This window comes from Bombyx mori, chromosome 5 (genome assembly GCF_030269925.1).
Source record: "Bombyx mori chromosome 5, ASM3026992v2".
NCBI classification, from domain to species: domain Eukaryota; kingdom Metazoa; phylum Arthropoda; class Insecta; order Lepidoptera; family Bombycidae; genus Bombyx; species Bombyx mori.
The window spans coordinates 9,520,875-9,548,772 of record NC_085111.1 but is presented as its reverse complement, the minus strand read 5'-3'; the positions used below and the strand labels follow the sequence as shown (position 1 = coordinate 9,548,772).

General features: G+C 37.1%; 3 protein-coding genes across 8 annotated transcripts; 2 read left to right on the top strand and 1 right to left on the bottom strand.

Moving 5' to 3' along the window:
- The first annotated feature begins 135 nt into the window (after positions 1-135).
- LOC101737367 (nuclear speckle splicing regulatory protein 1) lies at positions 136-6,429 on the top strand. Its single transcript, XM_004930155.5, has 5 exons — positions 136-524; positions 1,492-1,645; positions 4,796-4,987; positions 5,083-5,248; positions 5,759-6,429. The coding sequence occupies exons 1-5, from the start codon at positions 511-513 to the stop codon at positions 6,334-6,336; spliced, it is 1,104 nt and encodes a 367-aa protein (XP_004930212.1). The 5' UTR covers positions 136-510; the 3' UTR covers positions 6,337-6,429.
- Positions 1,758-4,590, top strand: LOC105842192 (E3 SUMO-protein ligase ZBED1-like). 2 transcript variants are annotated; one of them, XM_038010838.2, is made up of 2 exons: positions 1,758-2,109; positions 2,535-4,590. In XM_038010838.2, the coding sequence occupies exon 2, from the start codon at positions 2,540-2,542 to the stop codon at positions 4,529-4,531; it is 1,992 nt and encodes a 663-aa protein (XP_037866766.1). In that variant the 5' UTR covers positions 1,758-2,109; positions 2,535-2,539; the 3' UTR covers positions 4,532-4,590. The 2 variants fall into 2 exon arrangements, with proteins under 2 accessions (XP_037866766.1, XP_037866765.1); XM_038010837.2 differs by having other exon boundaries at positions 1,758-2,118.
- Positions 6,391-27,746, bottom strand: LOC101737028 (negative elongation factor D). 5 transcript variants are annotated; one of them, XM_012693721.4, is made up of 13 exons: positions 27,125-27,746; positions 25,587-25,676; positions 24,792-25,017; positions 23,887-23,996; positions 23,129-23,236; positions 22,901-23,050; positions 19,838-19,968; positions 19,568-19,755; positions 18,672-18,912; positions 18,182-18,392; positions 16,307-16,447; positions 8,072-8,201; positions 6,391-6,515 (listed from the first exon to the last, which is right to left on the bottom strand). In XM_012693721.4, the coding sequence occupies exons 2-13, from the start codon at positions 25,647-25,649 to the stop codon at positions 6,484-6,486; spliced, it is 1,731 nt and encodes a 576-aa protein (XP_012549175.1). In that variant the 5' UTR covers positions 25,650-25,676; positions 27,125-27,746; the 3' UTR covers positions 6,391-6,483. The 5 variants fall into 5 exon arrangements, with proteins under 5 accessions (XP_012549175.1, XP_062524663.1, XP_004930209.1 ...); XM_062668679.1 differs by lacking the exon at positions 27,125-27,746 and adding an exon at positions 26,833-27,095; XM_004930152.5 differs by lacking the exon at positions 27,125-27,746 and adding an exon at positions 25,941-26,807.
- Positions 27,747-27,898: the final 152 nt, after the last annotated feature.

Below are 27,898 nucleotides of genomic sequence, written 5' to 3'. Positions count from 1 at the left end.
CTATAATTTCAACTATATGATGTATTGGAAATAGGACAGTCTTACAAGCTTCCTCGCAATGTTTTTCTTAATGTTTAAAACACTCGGTATTCAGTACAGGTAGATACTATAGGAACATAATATTTCGTCGAAGACTCGTTGGTATGTACAAAGCACGCCTAAAATACGAACCCCGTACCCGATATCGGCAATTCGGCACACCAACTATTCACTAGACAATCGAGGCAATTTCATTAATTCAGGAGTTTTTTCATACGTTCACTTTGTCACAACACTATTTTTATTTCATCAAAAACTGACAACACAGTAAACGTCAGTTGACTTCGTCTAATAAAAAATCCGGCTATAGTTTATAAAACAAACATATTTCTATTCCCAATTCCCAATAGTAACAGCACTAACAACTCTAGGCACCAAGCAGTTACAGTAAATTCATAATAAATAAAGAATACATAAACCGAGTTAAATAATATATTATTACTATGAATTCCAAAGATTGACAGAGCAGAAATGGCATCAAAAAAGTAAGTGAGCTGTAACTAACTCTTACTTTAGTTAGTAGAAACTTAAACACTGAGAAGAAGGACCCATTTGTCACGATATACCCATTTTCAAGAAGTATCCACACAAAATTAATATTTGGATTCTGGGAGGGTTTTAGAACAGTAATCAGGAAGGTAAAGCCAAGTTGGCTTCTAAAATGTTGAGCCTTCAATTTGCGCGTGGACAAAGAGTTATGATATACAAAACACGTCTGCTCTAGGGTGGAGCTGCTCTCCTATCTGAGATGAAAGTCCCTAGCACCAAACTTTTTTAAAGCTAAGATGGATGGATGAACTTATGGTCCGCCTGGTGTTAATTGATCACCGCAGGCCATAGACATCAACAACGTTAATATCGCCACCCAGTTTTAGATATGAATTCTAAATCTTAGTTTTTACAGTACAACGATTGCCCCACCATTAAAATCTAAACGCATTACTACTTCTTCGCAGAAATAGGCTGGGTGGTGGTACCTACTAATGCGGGCTCAAGACACCGTACCACCAATAAAATCTACTAGAAGTAAACACAATTTCCTACTTAAATTACTTTCTTGTCCATTTAACTCTTTAAACAAGAGAGCCTTTCAGACTGTTGATCTCAGAGATTGTTTAGAACTTGTGGATCTATGGAGTTATTTTGATCTCTATGCTCCATGGAGAGTGCTCAGAGGAATAGTACTATGCTTATTGACAAATTTTTGGACAGTGCTTGTCTAGTATGACCAAAATAAAGAAGAAAATCCTAACATATGGCCCAATGTATACTGTTACATATTTTTGAAATATTATATTGTAAGTAATATCAAATATGGTGACACAAATTAGGCATAAATAATCTTTCATACTTCCATTATGTCTTCCCCATAAAAGTCTAGTACCTAAATCTGGTACCTCTAGCACCTCTGTAACTCAAACTTACACAAAATAATAAATATTAAATCCATAGATATGGTTTGATTGTACCTGAGAAGGGGGGTAAGCAGCTCAACACACTTAAATTCCAAGCATCTCGTAACGTCTTTGGCAATGAGTCTGATTCTGATGATGACACAAAGAAAAAGACACACTTATTGCGGCCTAGTGACAATATTAATAGACAGGTTTGTTTTGAAAATGTTTCATTAAATTCTATTTTATTTTACTAAAAATTAAACATATATTTATTTAACAATTAAGGAAATAATAAACATATATTAGATACAATGTAGATTTTGTTTCAATAGTTCCTATGTGCTAGCGATGGACGATATACATCGATTTATTTAAAATACTCGATGTATAGTAACGATGCATCGTCTTGAACCGATGTATTGTAAATACTTCAACATCGAATATATATCGATGTTTTTCATTCGATGCATCGATTAGGTACGCAAATTATGAGATTACTATACTATGAGTGAAAAGAGAAACGAAACGTTATAATCAGTGCTGCCAATATTAATTAAACCAAAACAACAATATGGCCGACCGAGTTTCTGCTGTGTAAATGTATATTGTGTTTTTGTTACGATACGAGTTTTTGCCTTGTTTAAATCTAAAAAAGAAACTAATTTATGAACAGGTATGTCAGGTATGTGTATTAATAAATAGAATAATGTATTTAGTGATAATGATAATGGTTTTGCTAGTGAAACTTTACTGGAAATGACACATTGTTTTGTTGTCAAAAAGTACAAAGCAATTATTATATTTTACGTTTTATATTGCGCGTGCTTATAACTAAGATATAAAAGAGAAGATTATGTACCTACTTTACGACGAATGCATTAATTTCGCAATATGATACGATTTGATTGAAAGGTTATATTTTTTACCGTGAAATAATAATACTATCTATTGTAGTGATGCCAAGTTATCGATAATTACTATATTAATATTATCGATTAAAATGCGGCTTATACTTATTTGTATTCTACTAGGCAGTTAATAGGTATTATTATAAATTCCCTGTAAACAGTCCTATATAGTTTTGTTTTTTACTTTCAGTTATAATGGGACCTAAGAAAAAAAGTTCCGTTTGGCAGTTCTTTAACAAAATTGACGATAAGAAAACGAAATGCAAACTATGTCAAAAGGAAATTAAGTCTGCTGGAAACACTACGAACTTAATTGGACATATTCGTAATGTTCATAAGGCTGCTTATCTCGAAATTCAGCCGAAACAAACTACATTCAATGCAGTAACTACTACAGACGAAATATCGAATCCTCTGGATCTGGATACCAAAGTTACGCCTTATAATAAAATGGATGATGGAGTACTTCAGTTTCAACCTGTTCCAAGTTGCAGTGGCAGTCAAAGATCCGGTGCACCGTTACCAAAAACCGTAAATGAAACCATTGATTCAGACTTAGACGAAAACGTTACACCTTTAAAACGCCAAAGAACAATACAGGCCGCTTTTAAAGATATTTCCTCTTACTCAGAATCTGGAGCGAAGACAAGGAAACTGAACAACTGTTTGTTATTCATGATTTGCAAAGACCATCAGCCATTCTCAATCGTTGAAAACGAAGGCTTCAAAACTCTAATGAAAACAGTTGCTCCTCAATATAAGCTCCCGAGTAGAACAACTCTAAGACGCTGGCTGGACGATAAATATGAAGTAATTTCAGAAACAATTAAGAAAATGTTGTCCTCTATAGAAGATATAACCCTAACAACAGATATTTGGTCGGATACCTTGAATATGAAAAGTTTTTTGGGCATCACAGCACATTTCGGAATAGACATTGAACTATATTCAGTCACCTTAGGTGTGTACGAATTGGATGAAAGACATACATCAGATTATCTTTCTGAAATTCTCTTAAAGGTATGTCAAGACTGGAAAATCGATCAAGAGAATGTAACAGCTGTTGTTACTGACAACGCAGCCAATATAGTTAAGGCGATCGAATTAGCGTTTGGTAGAAGGAAACACATCCCATGTTTTGCCCATACTCTGAATTTGGTGGCTGAAGGCACAATGATATGTATTGAGTGGAGAAACATTGTTTCTAAAGTAAAATCAATAGTGACTTGGTTTAAACAGAGTTGCATTGCTAGTGATGAATTACGTAAAGCTACTGCTGCGGCTACGGAGTCTTCTGCTGGAGCAGCTGAGGTAAAATTAATACAAAGCGTGGATACTCGCTGGAACAGTACATATTATATGTTACAAAGATTTCTAGAACTCCGTAGTGTCATAAATGATATTCTCTTCCGCCACCCTAGAGCACCTGCAATGCTGAGTGCATCGGAAATATCTACTGTATCGTCTGTCATCATGGTATTGCGACCCTTAGAAGCGGCTACAAAAGAAATTTCAGGTGATAAATACTGCACAAGTAGTAAAATTATTCCCTTAGTTCGTTGCATGCTCTCTAAAATAACTTCAGCTGTTATAGAAGATCCCGTAGCGAAAGAGGTGCAGAAACTTGCTATTAATGAAATAAATAAAAGAATGGGTTCAATAGAACATGTGAATGCTCTGGCTATCGCAAGTATTTTAGATCCACGGTTTAAAAGAATGCATTTCAATGATCCGATAGCTTGTTCGAATGCTGTTACGAAAATTAAAGATTTAATGAAGAAGAATTTGCATAGCAATGAAGAACCTGAGTCCGATTCTGACAAGTCCGATAAAAATGAAGAGGCCTTTTCATTATGGACTGATCACCATAAGTTAGTGCATCGTAACTGGAAAATTAACAAATCTGAAGACGTTTTGTCTGACGAACTTTCCGTTTATCTCCGAACTCCTGTTGGAAGACTTAAAGAAAATCCGTTAGAAATTTGGAGAGATTACAAAATACAATTCCCGAAGCTGTACAAAATAGCTTTTAAGTATTTAACAATAGTTGGCACGTCAGTCCCTTCAGAAAGACTTTTTTCACAGGCAGGGCTAGTTATGACTGAACAAAGAAACCGGCTGAAGGGGAAGAGATTAAGCAAACTTTTGTTTTTACATAGCATTGACAAAAAATATTGGAATATGTAAAAAAAATGTGTTGTCTCGGTGATTTTTAATTTTAATACATATATTTCCTGATTAATACATATTTTTGTTTTAATTAATGCCTAACCTAAAACAATCGATATATAAGAAACATCGATGTATTTCCCAATACATCGTATTACCATCGATGTGACCGATTGATGCATCACATCGAAAAAAACATCGATGTATATTTTAAACGTCCATCCCTACTATGTGCCCATGTGAAAAGTGGTTTGTAATGTAACTTTTAAAATAAAATTTTAGGCCAAGATTTCCCAAGAGAAAGCATTGTTAGAAGATCCCACTGTTTATCAATATGATGAAATATATGACGAAGTTAAAAGTAAAAAAGAAAAAGTAAAGATAAAAGAAGAAAGGAAGCCAAAATATATCGAAAATTTGATCAAAACAGCCAATAAGAGAAAATTAGAAAATGAACGCAGAGTTGAAAGACAGGTATTTTATCAAATCAGATCAGGTTTCATTTATTCTTAGCCTGGGAAACTGGCAATATCATTTTAATCAATTTAATGTGGTTTGTATTTATTCAGATACAAAAGGAAAGAGAAAAGGAGGGGGATGAATTTAAAGATAAAGAAGTATTTGTTACTTCTGCTTATAAGAAGAAATTGGAGGAAATGAAGATAGAAGAAGAAAAAGAAAAAAGGGAAGAATATCTTGAAAGCATAGGAGATGTCACTAAGCAACATGATTTGGGTATCTTTAACATACTATGTTTGGTTTAGTTATGTCTGGGGATTTTAGTTGCATTATTGGACATATCAGAAGACATGGAGTGAGTAGGCCTCTTACAAGATGAACAGACGACCTATTAAGGTTCACGGGGATCTGCTGGATGCAAGCAGAGCAGGACCGGTCTTTCTGGCAAGGCTTGGGTGAGGACTCTGTCCAGCAGTGGATGTCTGTGGGCTGATAGAATATTTGATATTAAATTATTTTGTACCCTCATAATAATAAAGTACTGTAACATACAATTGTGTGGAACACAGTATGTTCACAGTCGTTTTGAGTCATCTTGAAGTCATATATTTCCATTTTGTAGTTATACTTGAATAAAAGTTTTCTGTTACTTTGCTGTGGCGAATTTTTGGGGAAGTTCTAGCAGTAGGTCTTTCAGCTTATGATCATTTTGATGCTTGTTATTTATGTGTGTGACTGCCTGAACATTTTCTACTGTCTAATATTGCATATTAAATACTGTTTCAGGTGGTTTTTATCGTCATTTATATGAGCAAAAACTAGGAAATCCTGACAACAAGGAGTGTAAAAGTACTGAGACAATGGAGAAAATGCATACAAATAACCCATCAACTTATAAAGATCCAACAGAAACACTAAAGAAAAGAAACTATCGGAAAAGAGAAGTTACCAATGATAATGCATTATTATCTGATGGGGAAATTGAAGATTCTGATGAAGAAGTAAATCGTGTTAATCTTGAACAAATGAGAAAAATAAAACGATTAAAGAAAGATAATGAGAATATTGATGCTGACTCTGATTTTTCAATTGATGATCCTAGTGATGAAGAAAATGAAAAAGATCCAAAAACTAAAAAGTCCACAAAAGGTGAAGTTAATAAGTCTGAAACGGATGCTGAATTTGACAAACAACCAAAAACTGAAACAATAAAATTAGAAACACAAAATAAAAACAATAAGAAAAAGAATGCTGAAATAGAGACAAAAGAAAAAATTGACATCTGGAAAAAGAGAACTGTGGGTTTGGTGTTTGAAGAGGCACTCAAACGATATTATGACAGAAAAGCTGCAAGAGGACACTAGTATATATCGCAAAAATAGAATGCCACAATATTAAAAGTAACAAAAAAAAACTGGTTGATAATAAAATAAATCATTTTATTATTATTACTAAAACGAATCATATTATTATTGTTACATTTAGTTTATTATATATTTATTTATATATCTTCAAACAACGACGAAATGTGCCTTGCAATGAACTGCAACAAAGAAAACAAAGGAAGGTCAATGGTTTGACCATAATTTCATACTACCATACATACTAATATTATAAACAAAAGTAATAAGCCATGAACAAACTAAGAAACAGACCAAGACTAAGACAATTTTGGTTTCGGTGTTGCTCTTGCTTATTTAGTGTTGGTCTCAGGTATTCAGTTTTGTTTTTACTTAATTGATCTGATACTCAGGATTTTTTAATAATTTTCCTAAATATATTATATCCATTTTTAAAGGCGTAAATAGGAAATTGTACACAATCAATATTTAATTAGTTTTATTAGTAAAACACTGCGATCCAGAAAATGTTGACAATTAACCACCATTCATTATTTTTCATATATTTTTATACATGAGTCGACTATTATCAAAGGCGGCAATCTGACTTTTGGACAATGATTGGTAAATCAGAAAAACGAATTATTGACTTTGTATTCCATTGGCAGTCACAAAACTCTTCGGAACGACATCTTAGATAAATAACAGGTTAACTATTAACCTTTATTTAATGCAGGTTTTGAGCCGTATTCTTTGAAGGAGACGATTATATTCAAATAAATCTGTATTGACATATCAATAAAAATGTTTTGTCCAAATGCACAGATTGCCACCTTTGATAATAAACGACTCACATATAGATCAAATATATTAATGTATTTAATATTTGATGCCCATGAATTATTCATAATAAGCATAGAGCACACTTGTTACAATAACAACTTGTTTTTCAAATAGTGGTAAAGTTAACTGTTTTTTTTTGTTCAGTATTAAAATCTAGTGAAGCAAGTTACAAAGTTCAAATTCTTCAAAATATTTTGTTCCCTAAGAAAAGCATAATTATGTTTCAGTTGACTAATATTTAAACTTATAATATTCATGGAATGTTTGTATATTTTTTGTTTGAGCTTGGTTTTGGTCTCGCTCGTGTATCACAGGTCCTTTTCAAAACCATTTTACCCATCACTAAAAGTGACTCAGTCTGTTACGTTTTCACGTCCAAACCAATGAACCGATTTTGACGAAATTTGGTATGAAAATAGTTTGAAGCCCGACGAAGAATAGAGGTTACCTTTCATCTCATTGCTGAGCACTAAACCAGTGATCAGTGACCAGTGAACCGCTAACGTGATATTTAGTTTAGACAGGGAGCGAAATACCAGTAGTATAGTAAAATACTAATACTATACTGTACTGTAGTTTACTGTTGGTAGGACGTCTTGCGAGTCCGCTCGGGTAGCTACCTCCACCCTGCCTATTTCTATCGTGAAGTAGTAATGCGTTTCAGTTTGAAGGGCAGGGCAGCTGTTGTATTGCTAAAAGTGATACCTTACAACTCATGTCTCAATGTGGGTGGCGGCATTTGCGTTGTAGATGTCTATGGGCTCCGATAACCACTTAACTCCAGGTGGGCCGTGACCTGGTACACCCATCTAAGTAATAAAAAAAAAGGAAGAAGAAGAATAAGAAAGAAAAGAAAGAGCAATTATAATTATTACAGTGATATATACAGAGATACATATTAATTACGATAACATACCTATAAATTCAGAAACTGGATCGTTTTCACCTTCTGCTCTCATCGTTCCGGTTATTTCTTCATTCTCTACCATGGGTAGGACAAGTTGTACGAACTCGGGCGTGTACGGCGGTGCTATTGCGTCCAAAACCTATGGATATAAGACTTGAATTAAGTTTGAAAATAAAATTATATTCACAATGATGAACTGACCAAACACATCCCAGTCGTGGCCTAAAGGATAAGACGCCCGGTTTATACGTATCGAGAGATGTGACTCTTTCGGTATCTTAATCTTGTAGACAGGTATCCATTTTTCTAATCAAATACGTACTTACACGTGTTCACAAATCACTACCACGATGAAGAAATAACGTCGTGTAATAAAAGTCAAACCCGCAAAAAATCTATAGGTATAGGTATCACCACTATGCCTGTTTCTTTCGTGAAGCTGTAATGCGTTTAGATTTGAAGGGTGAGGCAGCCGTTGTACTGTAAAAACTGAAACTGAACCCCTGACTCAGGGTGGGTGGCGGCATTTACATTGTTGATGTTCCTGGGATCCGCTAACCACTTAACACCAGTTGGACCGTGAGCTCATCCACATATATAAGCAATGAAAATAAGAACATTTATTTTATTGCCCTTATAGGCAGACGAGCATACGACCCACCTGATGGTGAGTGATTACCGTCGCCCATGGACTTCAGCAATGCCAGGGGCAGAGCCAAGCCGCTGTCTACCAAAAACCTACTGAAGCTAAATGATCAAAATTATCTATAAGAAACTAAATCTATTTATTATTCAATTCAAATTCTATAGTATTTATTTTAATTAAATTAAAAATTCTTATTTGATCCAGAAAGGGTGGAATTTACTTATACGAACATGTAAATCATTATCAAAGTTATTATGCGTCTTAATGGGATTTGGAATACGTCAGTGTGTTGTGTTTTTTACTGCTGTAGGTGGAGTGACGAGATTACGATCCGTTCTCGATGCCAAGTGGCTACCAGTACTTCACATTGTTGTGTGAGAAGGAAGCACATCTAATCGACAAAGGGAATATTCATTAACCGAGCGATTGGCGTTTATCGGTAAACGAAACGAGTATTCATTTGTATACAGTGTATGAAAATGAGATAATGTATTTGCTTTGTTTTCGCCGAATACAATATTCATTGCCAAAGGGGATTGCCCACTCTCCATAGTGTGCTAGGCCCAAGATGGACATCAAATATTACTATAAAAATGTACTGATTCAAATTCTTAAATGTATTGGATATCTAAAAAAAATATTGAAATTGACGCCACTATTATAAAAAATATAATAAAAATAAAAACTCGTTTTGAGGTTAATTTTCTATATAAATAAGTGTCGGATTGTGAGATACTTCAAGAACTTTTCTTTTCTTAATGTTTAAGATGTTCCTTATGTATTTTTATCCAATAGGGTATAAAAACACACTTAATTCTTTAAATATCTATATTTTCTTCATCTTCATACACAATTAGTATCATCTAAAAATAGCAAAGGAGAGCATATACACGGTTTTAAATCTCGGTCAGGGTAAAACCACAATTCACACAATGTTTTTTAGTCGTAGTATGAAACGTTATTGATAAAAGTAAAATAAATCGAAGAAAAATCAAAACACATCCATTTTGTACGCAAGCACAACACCACAAGCAGCAAGCGAAGTATCAGTCAGTCAGATTAAATTCAGTGTTGTCAGTATAAAGAAAAATAATTACATGAAATTCATATATCGATTATTTTTTTAAATAACCGATAATTGATTTATATCTTAATCTTTTTTTTACGAGTACACATTATTTTTTATGTTTTTGTTTTAGTTGTACATATTTAAATAACAATACTAGTAAAGTTTTTTTTAATGCTTAGATGGGTGGGCGAGCTCACAGCCACCCTGGTGTTGCTAAGTGGTTACTCGAGCCCACATACATCTACAACGTAAATGCGCCACCCACCTTGAGATATAAGTTCTAAGGTCTCAAGTATAGTTACAAGTTAAAGTCCAATGGGTATGTCTTCGATATTATTTTATGTGCATAAAATCCATTAAAATCGTTTGATGAATGATAATACTTAAAATGATTTATTTATATGTTTTATTTATATACTCAAAATATTTACTTCATACGTAAAAGGATTTGAAGCTGGCAATATTTTTCCCGCAAAAATAAAAATCCTTGTTTTTTCAATAGAGTTACTTTTTTTAAACTACTTATTGTAAACTATAGTGGCGCTTATTTGCAAGAAAGTAAATACATATTTATTTATGACAAAATTAATGCACTAAGTATTTTTTCTATAATCTATTGTCCGCTTTGGGCCTAAAATGGGCCATCCCCTTTAAGTATTTCCTGGTGTCGGCAAATATATATTGTTATCAGTATAAGGGTGGATTCGACCAAACTTAAATTTATACATGAGTAACTATACGAGGAATAAATAACCTATTCCATGATTTTAATCTCGAGTAAATCCATAGGCGTTTTTCCACGTAAACGATAGTGTACTTGCGCTAGGAATAACAATACGCGAATAGCCGAGTGAATGGTGAACGAAAATAAAATCAGGCAAATAAATGTTGTACAATAGGAGTGGGTAATATCGGTTTTGCCGCGTATCGAATCGTATCTATATATCGAGGATCAATATCGGATATTGAATCTATATATTTTTTGAATCTATATATTGATGGATGCTAGTAGATTTTCTCGATTCATGATATTTGAGATTTGAAACGATACGCTGATATAATATCGTAGTAGATATAGATTTAAGTCAACGTTATACGATTGGTTTTCTGATATCAATTTATAATATGATTTTAAAGTAATAAAAAGAACATGAAAATAAAAATATCAAGAAAACTTTCCTTCATGCTTTTACCAGGCTTAGGACTGGCTACATTATTTTCAGTTTTTAGTATTTTGTGTCTTAATTTAAAATTACAAAATATACCAAAAGAGTGTAGATTTCAAAAGTTTAATACAAACACAAGAAATAAACTCAATTATTTGGATTCAACTAAAAATAGAAAAATGTGTACTTTAAAAATCAAACACAAAAAACTATTAAGTATTTATAAACACTTGTCCAAAAATTGTAGTTCAAGGTCTAAGCGCGTGAAATTAAATTCAACGATGCAAATAGGCTATACTGCATTCAAGTTAGGGTCGAAAATTGAAACTTCTTTCCTAAATTGTATCCTGCTGATACGCTAAGAATAATCTACAGACATATGGACTTAAATATAAGGTTTACAATTGTATGGATAATGCCTGTTTCTGTTTCATTCATCACATGATATCCCTATCGTGCGCTCACTCACTCTGGCCGATTCGATACGAACCAAACGAATATTGCTGATATTCACGAATCGGTACGATATGCCGATGCGCATCACATCGAGCAATATCGTGTATCGGCCGATATCGATATATAGATTTCGTGCGGGGCGATATCGGATTCAACGATATTGCTGCGATATATAGATATTGAATCTAGGTACGATTGAATTGATATTGAATCTAGGTACGAATATGGGGGTTGGTGCTTCCCGCTTCCGTAGGTTTAACCCGCGATTCCCTACAAGTGACCCCTGGGTGGTGCAAAACGGGAGCCGAATACATAATCGGTGGTAGGACTTGTCCGACTGGCTGGCGACCACCCTCCAACTAGAGTCCGCCGCCAAATAGCCTAGCTGTGTTCCGGCGTGTAGGTTGGAGAGCCAGTTCTATTCCTTCCCTTTCCCCTTCCTTGCTGGGGGTGAGTCTTGGTGACGCCTGGAACATGCGGAGCAGACGTGCGTGCGAGATCACGGGGCGTGATTGTTTGACGGGGGTATAGGGAGACCTAGTGAAACGGTATCCGCTGCCGCCCGCCGGTCAGTAGGGGACCTGAACCCGGGTGTCTCTACTAAACTCCGCCCCGGGAAGCTGTCCCGCCAACCGGTGTAAAATCCTGTCGTGCGGTCGTCGTGCCGGAGTCGGAGACCGGAGTGGATCCCGGCGATCGTACGCAGGGTGGACTGGGGGCCCTTCCATGCCCTGCGTCAGTCTCTCACGCAACCCGTGGTCGAGCACGTACTATGTTCCGCGCTTCATTCAGGTGTTGCCTCGATCTCACCTCCAACATCCTACCTCTCCTAATCCTACTCTCCAGAAATATAATTTATGAAGTCGAAAAAAAAGAAAAGGGTTTTACAGGCGGTTCCCCATTCCACATTTAATGTGGATTTCAGCAATGTCAGGGGCCTACATAGTAACCTTGACGCCGTACACCACCACCTTGAGACGGCGCAGCCTGCCCTGCTTTTTTTAACGGAGACGCAGATATCTGCTCCGGACGATACCTCATACCTTGAATACCCCGGCTACGTATTGGAGCACAACTTCCTACGTAAAGCCGGGGTGTGCGTATTCGTCCGGGCGGATGTCTGTTGTCGCCGTCTTCGGGGCCTCGAACAACGGGACCTGTCCCTATTGTGGCTGCGCGTGGATCACGGGGGCTGTATCCGAATCTACGCGTGCCTGTACAGGTCCCACAGCAGTGATGCAGGTTCAGCTCTGTTTGAGCATGTGCAAGAGGGGACTAACCGCGTGCTTGAGCAGTACCCATCTGCGGAGGTAGTGGTTCTTGGAATCTTGGTCCAGAACCACTGACCTCCCGGGTCGGACTGCCTACGATTTCGCCTTGGCCTACGGCTTCTCCCAGCTGGTGACACAGCCCACCCGTGTCCCAGATATCGAGGGGCACGAGCCTTCTTTGTTGGACCTTCTGCTGACCACAGATCCGGCCGGATACAGTGTGGTGGTCGACGCTCCGCTAGGATCGTCTGATCACTGCCTTATTCGTGCTGCCGTACCACTCTCTCGTCCCGGTCGTAGGACGACCGGGTATCGTAGAGTTTGGCGGTATATGTCAGCAGATTGGGATGGATTGCGTGAATTTTACGCATCCTACCCATGGGGGCGGTTCTGCTTTTCCTCTGCTGATCCTGACGTCTGTGCGGACCGTCTTAAAGACGTGGTGCTCCGGGGGATGGAATTGTTTATTCCCTCCTCTGAAGTGCCCGTTGGGGGTCGCAGCAGACCCTGGTATAACAATGCCAGTAGGGATGCTGCACACCTCAAGCGGTCCGCATACGTGGCATGGGATAATGCCAGGAGACGTCGGGATCCTAACATCTCAGGGGAAAGGCGGAAATATAACGCCGCTTCCAGGTCCTACAAGAAGGTAATTGCCAAGGCGAAGTCGGAGCACGTTGCTAGAGTTGGCGAGCGATTAAAGAGCTATCCCTCCGGGAGCCGTGCTTTTTGGTCGCTCGCCAAAGCTGCAGAAGGAAACTTTTGCAGGTCTAGTCTCCAACCACTGCGCAAGTCCGATGACACTCTGGCCCACAGCGCGAAAGAGAAGGCTGACCTTCTGGTCAAACTCTTCGCCTCGAACTCGACTGTGGACGACGGGGGTGCCACTCCACCGAACATCCCCCAGTGTGATAGCTCCCTGCCGGATATCTGCTTCACACAGTGTGCAGTTAGGCGGGAGCTCCGACTCCTGGACGTCCATAAGTCGAGTGGGCCAGACGGCATCCCCGCAGTGGTTTTGAAAACGTGCGCCCCTGAGCTGACACCTGCGCTAACGCGTTTGTATCGCCTCTCTTATTGCGCTAACAGGGTTCCGTCTTCATGGAAGACCGCCCACGTCCACCCTATCCCCAAGAAGGGTGACCGGTCGGACCCGTCGAGCTATAGGCCTATCGCGATAACTTCCTTGCTTTCCAAGGTGATGGAGCGAATAATAAATACACAACTCCTGAAGTATCTTGAGGATCGCCAGCTGATCAGTGACCGACAGTACGGTTTCCGTCACGGTCGCTCAGCTGGCGATCTTCTTGTATACCTTACTCACAGGTGGGCTGAAGCCTTGGAGAGCAAGGGCGAGGCTCTTGCTGTGAGCCTTGATATCGCGAAGGCCTTCGACAGGGTCTGGCATAGGGCACTTCTATCGAAGCTACCATCTTACGGAATCCCCGAGGGTCTCTGCAAGTGGATCGCTAGCTTTTTGGATGGGCGGAGCATCACGGTCGTTGTAGACGGTGACTGTTCTGATACCATGACCATTAACGCTGGCGTTCCACAAGGTTCGGTGCTCTCCCCCACGCTTTTCATCCTGTATATCAATGACATGCTGTCTATTGATGGCATGCATTGCTATGCGGATGACAGCACGGGGGATGCGCGATATATCGGCCATCAGAGTCTCTCTCGGAGCGCGGTGCAAGAGAGACGATCAAAACTTGTGTCTGAAGTGGAGAACTCTCTGGGGCGAGTCTCCGAATGGGGTGAATTGAACTTGGTTCAATTCAACCCGATAAAGACACAAGTTTGCGCGTTCACTGCGAAGAAGGACCCCTTTGTCATGGCGCCGCAATTCCAAGGAGTATCCCTGCAACCGTCCGAGAGTATTGGGATACTTGGGGTCGACATTTCGAGCGATGTCCAGTTTCGGAGTCATTTGGAAGGCAAAGCCAAGTTGGCGTCCAAAATGCTGGGAGTCCTCAACAGAGCGAAGCGGTGCTTCACGCCTGGACAAAGACTTTTGCTTTATAAAGCACAAGTCCGGCCTCGCGTGGAGTACTGCTCCCATCTCTGGGCCGGGGCTCCCAAATACCAGCTTCTTCCATTTGACTCCATACAGAGGAGGGCCGTTCGGATTGTCGATAATCCCATTCTCACGGATCGTTTGGAGCCTCTGGGTCTGCGGAGGGACTTCGGTTCCCTCTGTATTTTGTACCGTATGTTCCATGGGGAGTGCTCTGAGGAGTTGTTCGAGATGATACCGGCATCTCGTTTTTACCATCGCACCGCCCGCCACCGGAGTAGAGTTCATCCATACTACCTGGGGCCACTGCGGTCATCCACAGTGCGTTTCCAGAGATCTTTTTTGCCACGTACCATCCGGCTATGGAATGAGCTCCCCTCCACGGTGTTTCCTGAGCGCTATGACATGTCCTTCTTCAAACGAGGCTTGTGGAGAGTATTAAGCGGTAGGCAGCGGCTTGGCTCTGCCCCTGGCATTGCTGAAGTCCATGGGCGACGGTAACCACTCACCATCAGGTGGGCCGTATGCTCGTCTGCCTACAAGGGCAATAAAAAAAAAAAAAAAAAAAAAGATTTATATCGCCCACTCCTATTGTACAACGGCATAGTGTAAGAGCATACAAAGCGTCAACTCGATTTTGCCGTATTTTAGTGTGAAAAAGTAGCTGTAGTGTAAGATAGAGAGAGAGAGAGTATTCTTTATTGTACACCAAAAAACAAATAAACAGTTCTATACATTATCAAGATATCTAGCTGTCAAACGTGTTAATTTTATTTGTTGTTTGTTTGAGGGAATTGTCGAGTTTTGTCGTGTGGTTTTATCTTTTTTCGTTTAAACGCTGCATTATACAATGCCAGACTATTAATAATAATTTAGTGCATTGCGTTGACTTGAAATTAAAACAGAATAAATATTTATGAAATGACAGAAATCAGATGTTGGACTGACTGACGCCATTACTTTATTCTAGGAATAGCTCTATTCCGTGCGAAACGGCGGTATAGTAACAATACCCGAATAGGCCCATTATTCTTAGAATTGTAGATGGTAAAACGTAAAATTGATTTACTCTCGATTAACTGACGAGTTATTCTAAGAATAAGATTTACTCTTGTTTGGTCGAATCCACCCTAAGTTGATTATCCCATATTCGGTTTTGGGGTCTTGAACTGTCAAATATACCCTTTTTAGAGAATATTATACTGAAACGGTCGCTACAGCTTCAGTGACATTAAAACGACAACAATAAATATCTGGGAACAAATAATGCACGGTCATCCTTTCTTTACTTCTTTCCTAATTAGTAAGCTAACTGTACTAGCCATTATCACTTTCCTTAGTCCCGACTATAAAGTAGCACAATGACAAGCATGCGTTATAAGGTAACGCGTACCACTGAGTTATGAATCGTTTGGTACTACATATTCGAGTTATTCTTAAATTTACTTCATAAAGCTGTCTAATTTAGGATTTCCACTTTTATTATACATATTATGCCAAGCATTCTTCCAAAATTTGAGGAAAAGGTTTACACATTTAAATTTCAACATTTCTTATATATGGAACACCACACCATGAAACGAATTCAAAACGATGAAGGATAAGATCATTAAACATACCTCAGTTATGAAGTATCTAATCAACGAAATATCTGTATCTCCGCGCTGCCAGCACTGTTTAATGTATCTAAGAACGGGGACAACACAACCGCGACTTAATAAATTCACCATTCGATCCAAAAGCATCTTTTTCAATTCAAGCTGAAACAAAACGTTTCTTATTAAAATATTTTATCACTGGTAAATTTTATTTTCTAAATGTTAAAGGATGAAACGCCATAGATAAATCTTCCACCAAGCGGGTGTCTGCTCGTTAGGCGCAGGTTATCGTCGCTCCTCTATAGTTTGAACGTTAATGTTCGGGATTTGTATGTATTGTTATTCTGCATCTACCCACATACAATTTGTTTTATTTCTTAATGGGTCTGCCCCAATGAAGTAGGAAACCTATGGAAATGAAACGTCAACCAAAATTTCGTGCCACTGTGACGTCATCTGGCCACAAAACATGGCGGCTTTAGTGCTGTACAAAAGATTTCAATGTTATCAGGTTTTATCGATAAACGTTCTTGGCTCATTTTATTTTAAATATTGTTGAGTATTATTTATTTGTAGAATTTATACTTTAATGGGAAGTAAGTAGGTATATTGTTATGTGCAAATATGATATGATTTAGATGGGTGAAATCTAAGACAAGTTCGTCCTTCGAATTTGCCAAGTAAACGATATGATGATTTTTAAAAGTTGCTACACTGATTTTATAAAGTTGTCGTTTGTCGCAAAACATAAAGATATGGCGTAGTTCAAAGCCATCAGCCCATTTCTAGCATGCTAAATGTTATCGTATTTTGAGTAAGTGTTTTTCTTAGACTATTACAATCTATTTTAATTGTTTTGCTGACTCTAAAGTCCGTAACATACTACCGCAGCGCACCCCAAGGAAGGTGCGCCGCACCATTTGAATCACTTTCGCTTGAGAGTGATTCAAATTTTAAACTTATCAAGGGACCGCGTGAAAAAAAAAACACCTACAGAACATTTATTCATTAATTATAAACGTCATTCCTTGTGACTTCCTCTCTAAAATCACTTAATTATTAAAAATTTAACAAATTTACAATAGTGTTTTACTCACTGTGGAATAAAACTATTTTATTTAAATAGTTCCGAAGAGATTTTGTCGGTAGCCTTTTTCCCGAAATATCTAAACAGAATGTCTAAATATGTTTTGATGACATATTTTAAAGTGGTATTTATGATTAGTGTCATGATCAATAGATTCCGACCGAAAAATGGATTTTTCGGATGAGGGCTCCATAATGAATTTAAATACATATAGATAATAGTTTTAGGACATCGACTTTCTTGAGATCCTATAAAATACGTTTTAATTATTATTTTTGTATGTTTTAAGCATGATAAAATAAGAAATTTTATATAAGCAATCATATTAAATCGATATCATAGTCAATAAATAATGTACAACCCAAAACAGACGGCCGAACTGACGTGACAATGACATTTGGCGCGCTAAACATGGCGGATTTTCGGCCTCATTAGACGGAGACGGATATATTTACGTATATTCATGTTTCATTTTATGTACGCACTGAAATACTGTTATATTGTTTTCCTGTTGTGTTAAAGTGCTGAGTAAGAACGAGATAGATATATGTTTATGTATGTGCCTTCAAAATGGGTGCTATTTATATAAGCAATTGTACGTATAGAACAATATGTCGTGTCCCTACTATATAGGTCTATGGTCTGCCCGAAGTATTCGTGCAATTTGGCATAAAGTGGAGAATATCACTTCCATCTCATGTTTTAAGGCGGCAGCAGCATTAATTTTGCGGTATCTACGGGATCCAGGAACCACCATATGGATCGTGTGACGCCTGCGTCTGCATTTTATGGAATGAAAAGAATCTTACCTGGACTAATATCTCTAGTTCGTCTTGTGGCGATTCAAAGAGTTTCACTAATAATCTCAAGAGCCTGTGATGCAACAGTGGATGACAAGACGCGACCTCGTCTAATAGCGCCAGGTGCAAAGGACAATGTTCTGTACAGAGTTTGAAATACGAAGGTTCGGTCACAACACACTCCACCCAAACTAAAACTCCCATACCGACTACGGGGAATCTGTAAGTAATTTCATTGAATTTATAACTCATCGTAAAGAAATATGCTACTATTATTCAGCAGCCAAAATATATCTATTTATGTAAAATATTATATTAATTCAAAACAGTGTTGTTAAAGTTAAATATGTCTATCATTATATACACAATACATATTTACATAAAACATGGTTATAGTATTAAGTATTATACAATTTAACTTCACAGTTTTATACTCGTGTTTTTAGACGTACTATCACAAACTCCGTCATATTCTTTACGTGTTTATAAGAAATAATACCTTATACAATGGTATAGAGTAGGTAATTCGGCGATGAGTTCGCTGGAGCTAGCAGAGCTGCTGCACACGGCATGTACTTTTTCAATAGCTTGCACAGTGGCCTTTAGTTCGTCTTTAACAGGTTTACCGGGACTCGGACTTTCGCAAACGCTAGCAGCGTATGCCAAAAGATACATATATTTGGATTTGTGTTCCGGATTCAGTTTGCTTCCCAATTTGAACAATGAATCAACGAGTAGTTCTGTGAAACAAATATATGAAATAACTCAAATAGACCATATTAAATGTTTTTACCTTGAAAAAAAAAAGTAAGATGCAGGTCAAGAAATACTATGAAATTTTCTCGATTTCTATTACTTATGTTATACCATCGTTCCTATTGGTCCACGAAGTGCTCTGAGGAAATGATCACACTATTTGGCCATGACACTGCCCGCCACCAAAGAAGAGTTCATACATATTATCTAGAACCATTGCGTTTATCAACAGTGCGTTTCCAAAGATCTTTTCTGCCAAATACCATCCGATTTCAATTGAACTTTCCGCCACGGTGTTTCCTGAGCGCTATAACATAATATCTTTCTTCAAACGAGGATTTTGGAAAGTACTCAATGGTAAGTAGCGATTTGGCTGTGTCTCTGACATAGCTGACGTCCATGGGCGACGGTAAGCACTCACCAACGCGATCATCCATCACCATCACCATATGCCACTACATGGATAATAAAAATAAAAGAAACAATAATCTTCTTGTTCGTAGGGTAGGATAGTCGCCCGATGTTACCTTTGGGCGAGTGGCCGCATCCAATTCGTCATGTCAAGGGTTCTGCTTCGACTCAATGCCAAGAGAGCTCATCTGTGGAGTTATAAAAAATACAGCAGCAAGAAAGCCTTACCCAAAAACTGTGGTATCCTAAGTAAATGAACCGGTGGCGAGTCTGGTTGCGTGTAAGCGCGGAACAACACCGAGATATCAGCCGGATTGAGGGCGCCCCTCGATAGCATGGCTGCAAGTGCCGTCCGAGCGTTGCGCCAACTCTCACCAGAGGTCAAGGCCAGTGTTATTGGGGTCACATCGTGGCCACTGCACGAAACAATCATTATGATCTATTAAAGTATCACTTCAAATTTAAAATTTAATAGGCCACCGGACACAGGCAACATACCCTTGTTGAGCACAACGAGTTATTTCCTGGCTCAACCTCTTCATAATAGCGCCACCTCTTGGCTCTTGTGAGAGAATGTGAACAATAACTTGACTGTAAACGTATGTGTGCGCGCCATGACAAACCATTTTCTAAAACAAAAGCGCGGTTTACAAAGTGTTATTAAGCGTACATACAATACAGGGTTTACTGGAAAGACCGCGAAAATGAAGACATGATTCGAGAAAAATCACGTTTGAATATGTATGTTTTGTCACGTTCGTCGAGGTCGATTGATATCAAACCTGAGATATGCAGACGATACTACTCTTTTTACAACGTCACAAGCAAACGTAGAACGGTTTCTTTCGCTTTTGGAAATAACAAGTTCCGACGTTGGCCTCGCAATAAGCCGCGATAAAACGACAACGACAAAAATTGTAAAAAATGTTATTTTGGTGTATGTACCGTATATGCATGTAGTAAAAAAGGGTTATTTCAATATTACAAACATACACTCCAATTTTATTTATATGTATAGATTCACTATATTCCTCTAATACGGGCTCTACATTTGCCCGCGAACCGCGGCCGCGGTTCGCGCATGAACACGACGTGAAAAACATAGCCCTCTACACACGCAACCTTTCGCATTTACGTTCGCGCATTTGACTGAAATGGACGTTGAAGTTGCTGCTGCTCTGACATTGTGTGCCTTAGCGTGTTACAATTCTACGTTTATAAAATCAAAAAAACAAATAAAAAATAAAAAATAAATGGAGGAGAAGAAGGTGGTGGATGACACAAATCCATCGCAACAATCCTTAACTTTTTTTCTATAGCTAGACATTAAGGAATCCTTTTTCTTCTTTAAATATGGCACAGGAATTTCCATAATTGCACTACTTCTCAGCCATGCATCATGTACTTTTTGTTTTTATGATCTCCATGTTGAGCTTGCTAAAGCACGGGCTCAGAATGATAACATTCAAGGAACGTTAGTTGCCGATCGTTACCAAGGGCGGATCCAGGGGGGGGGTCATGGGGGTCATGACCCCCCCCTGAGCTGGTCCCAGGACCTAGGTGGACCACATATTGAACATAATGATTTAAGGACACAATACTTAGTCTGGCCATAAATACTGTTACAATTAAAAATAAACAAAATATTACATTTGAATTTGGAATCTGTCATTTTTATATGATTGCTCATTGAGTTTTCTCATTTTGGCGCCAATACATTGTACAATATTTTGAGATATTAAAATGGAGTGGGGTGATAAAGAAAACCGAATCGCTGTGATTGCATTACGCAAAGTAGGTATGGAGCCAAATGCAATTTTTAAAACTCTCCATACGCTTGGTATTAGTAAAATGTTTGTGTACCGGGCTATTAATAGGTGCAATGAGACCTCCTCTGTTTGTGACCGAAAAATATCTAACCGTCCACGTAGTGTTCGTACGAAAAAGGTGGTCAAAGCAGTAAGGGAAAGAATTCGAAGAAATCCTGTCCGAAAGCAAAAGATTTTATCTCGGGAGATGAAGATAGCACCGAGAACCATGTCGCGTATTTTAAAAGATGACTTAAGACTTGCAGCCTATAAGAGACCTAGTGGTCATTTCTTAACTGATAATTTAAAAGAGAATGGGGGGTAAAATCGAAACAACTAGCAAAGGGAGGTCACAGAAAAATGTTATTTACGGATGAGATTTTTTTTACAATTGAGCAACATTTTAACAAACAAAATGACCGTATTTATGCTCAAAGCTCTAAGGAAGCTTCCCAATTAGTCGACAGAGTGCAACGTGGGCACTATCCGACTTCAGTGATGGTTTGGTGGGGTATTAGCCATGAAGGAGTGACTGAGCCATACTTTTGTGAAAAAGGTATCAAAACATCGGCACAAGTGTATCAAGATACGATTCTTGAGAAGGTAGTGAAGCCCCTTAACAACACCATGTTCAATAATCAAGAATGGTCCTTCCAGCAAGACTCGGCGCCAGGTCATAAAGCTCGGTTTACGCAGCTTGGTTGGAAACGAACGTTTCGGACTACATCAGAGCTGAAGACTGACTGTCGTCTAGTCCCGATCTTAATCCGCTGGATTATGATTTATGGTCAGTTTTAGAGAGTACGGCTTGCTCTAAACGCCATGATAATTTGGAGTCCCTAAAACAATCCGCACGATTAGCAGTGAAAATTTTTCCCATGGAAAGAGTGCGTGCTTCTATTGATAACTGGCCTCAACGTTTAAAGGACTGTATTGCAGCCAATGGAGACCACTTCGAATAAGCTTTTTATACTTTAAATTGTTTTATATTTATGTATTAAACTAACACACTGTAAAAGTAATAAATGTTATTTGCAATAGAATTTTTTTTTCCTTTGTTTCAGTATTTATGGCAAGACTAGGTATATTGTTGCTCCTTAATTAATTTAATATAATATAATAACTTTGTATGATGGCAAATGTTTGGGAACGAACGCATCAAAAATTTGAATTTTACCGCGCCACACTCGCGCGCGCTTGTCGACTACGTAACGTCTAGCTAGGCCTAGCCTCAAATTGAATCCTAACCTCAATCGGAATCGGAACGACTAAACTTCAACATATCATAACATAGTTCTAAGTTAAAAAACTAAAATTTCTTTATACCTTTAATGTGCTTATAATAAAATACCTACTTTTTACTTGTATCTATTGTTATCAAAATTAAATTATAAGTTCTTGACTTGACCATGACTATGTGACCCCCTCCTGGCACCAAAGCTGGATCCGCCCTTGATCGTTACTCCATTCGATACTCATGACGTCCGCTTGTCACTGCGTCTCGCACACAACTGCGAACATACCCGAGTGTGGATGCCTTCGCGTTCGCGCTTCGCAGGCCCTTTGTCGCGGACCAGAAAACCGCCACCGGACGGGGAACGCCGCGAAGCGCGACCGCGAAACCATCCACACTCGCGGTTCGCGCCCTTCGCAGACATTCGCGCCGCGAATGTGGAGCCGGCTTAATACCTAAGAGGTAAGTCCTATAATATTTAGCAATTTTTGTAAAATCTTCAAAGTTACTATTACTTACAGCACATTCATTAACACTGTTTTGCCAATCATCTGAACTTTGAAGGAAACCCACAATAGCTGATTTGAGTACTCTGGAGAATACTTCGATTTGTTGTGCAGCTGTTGATATGCTTGTTATCTCACCTTGAAAACCTGCATCAGAAATTAACTAAAAACAAATAGATTAGCAATTTAACTATGTTTTTCAAAATATTAACAAAATCAAAATTAATGTTGAAATCAATACCTTTATAGTAAAATTTAACATTAGACAATCTGGATATTCTTCGGCTAGTCTGTAAATTAAAGATCTCCAAGTAGGATGTTCAATCATCTCAGTAAGCCAAGCTGGTGTCTATAAAAATATTCACAGTATCAGTTCCTCATTATTATTAAAATGCATATTATGTATAACAAGTTAAAGAGTTTTGTTCTTCATATAAATTTATTTTCTAATTGTAATTAAAATGTAGGTTCGTAATCTAAATTAAGTTATGACTAAATTTTACAGTTACTGTTAGCAATAAAAAATCAAACCCGCAAAATTATAATTTGCGTGATTGCTGGTGGTAGGACCTCTTGTGAGTCCGCACGGGTAGGTACCACCACCTATTTCTCGCCTCGCCTATTTCTGCCGTGAAGCAGTAATGCGTTTCGGTTTGAAGGGTGGGGCAGCCATTGTAACTATACTGAGACCTTAAAACTTATATCTCAAGGTGGGTGGCGCATTTACGTTGTAGATGTCTATGGGTTCCAGTAACCGCTTAACACCAGGTGAGCTGTGAACCACCCATCTAAACAATAAAAAAAGAAATAAAAAAATATATTTTAATCTAGAAGATTAAAAATGTTTGTAAATTATTTTTTTACTTCTGGTACCATTTAATTAGATCCCATTTAATATATTTCACAGGTTTAAAACTACTTTATATTGTTTAACCTTTTACAGCTTATATTGGACATTAGAATAATAAAATAAAAATAATAATCTATATTTTATATTACCTCTCCCTCTTCAGTGAATATTGTATCAGCTTTTTTGGGATCAAATGTTTTTAGAATCATGTCTTTTAAATGATTTTCAACCATAGCTTGGACTTCACTAACTTTAACTCCTGTAAGTAAAAAATATATGATAATAATTTATGATTCTAATTAATAAATTCCCAATTTAATTCCATTTAATAAATGTTAAGTTACTAGTAGCTTATAATTTTGATTTATATAAAAATTTTATTACTGGTGATAAAACATATTGAGGAAACTTGTTATACTCTTCTGTAAGAACTATACTGAGACTGTTCCACACAATAATGTAAGCACAAATACTTCATTTTCACGTTTTACATTATCATAATGAAATTATTTTTTAAATTTCACTTGATACCCTAATTTGTTACAGTTACTTTTGAATTTCGTTTATATCTTGCGATCAGTTACAAAGTAAAATAACGCAATCAGTTTTGAGTCGATTTCAACTTTCCAAGAAATAAAACAGAGAAGAAAGTCGAGGTAAGCGGGCATAATGTACACATCTGGTTTTCTCACTCAAAATGTACAATTCTGGCTTACTCGCTCAAAGTTATACTTGTAGCTCACTCAGTGTATCCTAATTTTTTTTTACTAATTCAGACAGAACAGCTCTTATCTGAAGTTAAGCAGTTAATATACACCATAATGTGGGTTCCCACATGAATACTGTGTATCCATAACCATATATAACATATCCCCTATACTCCCATATAATCTACCATTCCCTATTCACTGTATCTGTATTTGCTCCATATTTATGTAAAATATACCTGCAAATAAAGAGCTTTTACTGTACTGTAGAATGGTAACAACTAACTAAATAATTCGGTAAAATGGAAGAAATAAACATTATTTCCTATATCAAATATAATAATTACCTCCAAGGATAAGCCATTCAGCTAATAAGTTGGCCATCTGAGCTACAGCATTGTAATTCATTGACAGTTGTTCAATAACTTGCTCTGGATTTCCACCAGCTTGGAAGTATCTTTTAAGCTGACCAAAAATACCAGGTTCCATAATGTAGTCTGGAGTTTTAAATTTTTCCAGACATTCATTTAATACCTCTTCAGGGTTCTCAATAACATCTTCATTTCCTTCTTCCTAATAAATGTTATTTACCAGTTTAATAAATCAAACTACATATCACAACAAAATGCGTTGGAGTAATTATTTGTAAGTACTTATTTTGATTAATAACATCAATGAAATTATGAATTGCCTGTTCTCAGTTCGTGTTAAGGTTTCAGTTTGTGTTCTTAATGTTACTCTGTTTGGCTAAGGATTAATTACATTTGTTCAGGTTGTAACTTTTATTTTAATCATATTAACCACTCTTCAATGGTATGACAAGGATTGGTAAAATAATATAAATATTCATTTAAATTAGTAAAAAGATAAAATGCTACTTTTAAAACAGATAATGGATATATAGATGTAAGAGAATTAGGTAGTCAGGGAAACAAAACATAAATCTTGTTTTTTTCTAAGTTTTAATTAACAGAATTTGTTTTTTATGGAATAATATAAATATTGTTCAGCATCAGATTTATTAAACAAATGATGAGTTTTTAAAATCAGTTTATATTCATAAAATGTATTTACTTTAAAATTGTAATAAGTCACTATATTAAAAAAAATACCTATTAGCACCAATTAAATTATTAACTTACTTCATATTGATTATTATGATTCTGACCATCCCATACACGTTCTTCCTCATACTGACTAGGCATGGTTGTATATTAAGTTGCACTCAACTTCTATAAAATATAATATTTATTAGATTTGATCAAAACAATTGCTACTGCTTATAACTATGTGTTTTTATTCGTGTTTACACGGAAATAAAGATTAATCGGAAAAGGTACACGTACAGCTTTAAACAAACAACAAATTTATGATGCTGAGGCCCTTGATTATCAAAGTTAAAACAACTAATATTCATTAAATATGAAAAAAACCTTTTTTTTCAAACTAAACAACATTTTAATTTTTACTATTATGAAAAATGAATTGGTTTGTACCATGGAGTTAATAAGGTTTGTACTAGACATGCGTAGTTCCGGACCTAAATAGTTCCTGGAACTATGTCCTCATATGGAACTATATCATTCAATCCGAGTTGTCAAAATTAACATGTTCAGACAGTTCCATTTCCATTCCAAGTGTACTGTTATGCAGGAACTACGAACGCGTTGAACATGACGGACATGCGGACATGATTAGAGCATAGGTACCGCGCGGCGCGGAGGCGTGGCGCGGCGAGTCCACCCGAACGAGTCTCGAAACGACACGAGTCCACGTAAAGAGATAAGGCGACATATGGCACGAATACGAGAGAGTGAGATGGAGCGAGTGCATGAAACTGCGTGTGGAGCTCTTTCATATTACATTTTTATTAATATTGAAGTTATGCTCTACGACCTACGTGTTACAGTCGATAGTTGAATAAATTAAAATGTTTTGCTATGGATTTTGACCTTGACCATGCATCATTCCTACGAGCACTTAACCTTAAGTGTTTGTGGACCATTTCTTAGAAAATCATAATTCAAAATTCGAGAATTTTAAAACATTCACCACTTTCGCTATTCGGTATCTCGGTTATGGGAAAAAGGTTGTAAGGCTACAACGAGCTTAATTTACGTTGTATATCAGAATAACGTGGTATTTTAATTAACAACTGATAGGTTATAGTTTCCGGTGCATCGTACAATACCTACATTGAAAAATAATGAAAGTAGTAGAGTAGTTGAAATTATGACAAAGTAATTACAGTACATTAATAAATTATGCAACCAGCTGTAACAATGAACCTAAAACTAAAAACCTTACAAAATAATAATTACAATAATAATTGCCATAAGCGGCAATCTATTTTTATATAGTGCTTTTAAAAAATTGTATTTTTAATACCTTTTTTGAAAAATATTGTGTAATTAATAATAACTTAATACGTGATTCGCTACACTACAAACAGCTACTAGACTTAACATGTCCGCGGAACTAAACAGCTTCAAACAGCTACTAGACTTAATATGTCCGCGGAACTAAACAGCTACAAACTACAAACAGCTACTAGACTTAACATGTTCGTGAAACTAAACAGTTCCGCGAACATGTTTACTGGAACTAGTTCCGACACTCAAAAGAACGATGTCATGTTCAATCCAGTTCCGAACATGATTAGCGCACGTCTAGTTTGTACCTATAGTCGGATTTTTTATTAGACGAAGTAAACTGACGTTTACTGTGTTGTCAGTTTTTGATGAAATAAAAATAGTGTTGTGACAAAGTGAACGATTGAAAAAACTCCTGAATTAATGAAATTGCCTCGATTGTCTAGTGAATAGTTAGTGTGCCGAACTGCCGATATCGGGCACGGGGTTCGAATTTTAGCCGTGCTTTGTACATACCAACGAGTTTTCGACGAAACATTATGTTCCTATGGTATCTACCTGTACTGAATACCGACTGTTTTAAACATTAAGAAAAACATTGCGAGGAAGCTTGTAAGACTGTCCTATTTCCAATGCATCATATAGTTGAAACTATAGATGTATAAAATATAACAATTATAGGTACATAGGTAATGAAAATAAAAAAAACTGATTGTAGTTACATACTACTAGTAACATATTATTATATTGGATCACTTTAATACAATTTTATTGTAAAATATAAATAATATTCTTTTATAGTTTGAAATTAATGATTAACTCTTCACACTCATTGTTCATTTATGTGATTGAACGAGAACTGAACGCATCACTATTACTTTAAATATAGCAACATTATTTCACAAAGTGACATTAGCTACTGTCAGCTGGCTTCGTCTAATTAAAAATCCGACTAATTTTTTATTAGACGAAGTAAACTGACGTTTACTGTGTTGTCAGTTTTTGATGAAATAAAAATAGTGTTGTGACAAAGTGAACGATTGAAAAAACTCCTGAATTAATGAAATTGCCTCGATTGTCTA

Coding starts and splice junctions, on each gene's coding strand:
- LOC101737367 (XM_004930155.5), top strand. Junction 4,988..5,082: donor AACGCAGAGTTGAAAGACAG/GTATTTTATCAA, acceptor GTATTTATTCAG/ATACAAAAGGAAAGAGAAAA. Junction 5,249..5,758: donor CACTAAGCAACATGATTTGG/GTATCTTTAACA, acceptor ATACTGTTTCAG/GTGGTTTTTATCGTCATTTA.
- LOC101737028 (XM_012693721.4), bottom strand. CDS start 25,649: ATGCCTAGTCAGTATGAGGAAGAACGTGTATGGGATGGTCAGAATCAT. Junction 25,018..25,586: donor ATCATAATAATCAATATGAA/GTAAGTTAATAA, acceptor AACATTTATTAG/GAAGAAGGAAATGAAGATGT. Junction 16,448..18,181: donor AACTAGAGATATTAGTCCAG/GTAAGATTCTTT, acceptor GTTTTGTTTCAG/CTTGAATTGAAAAAGATGCT.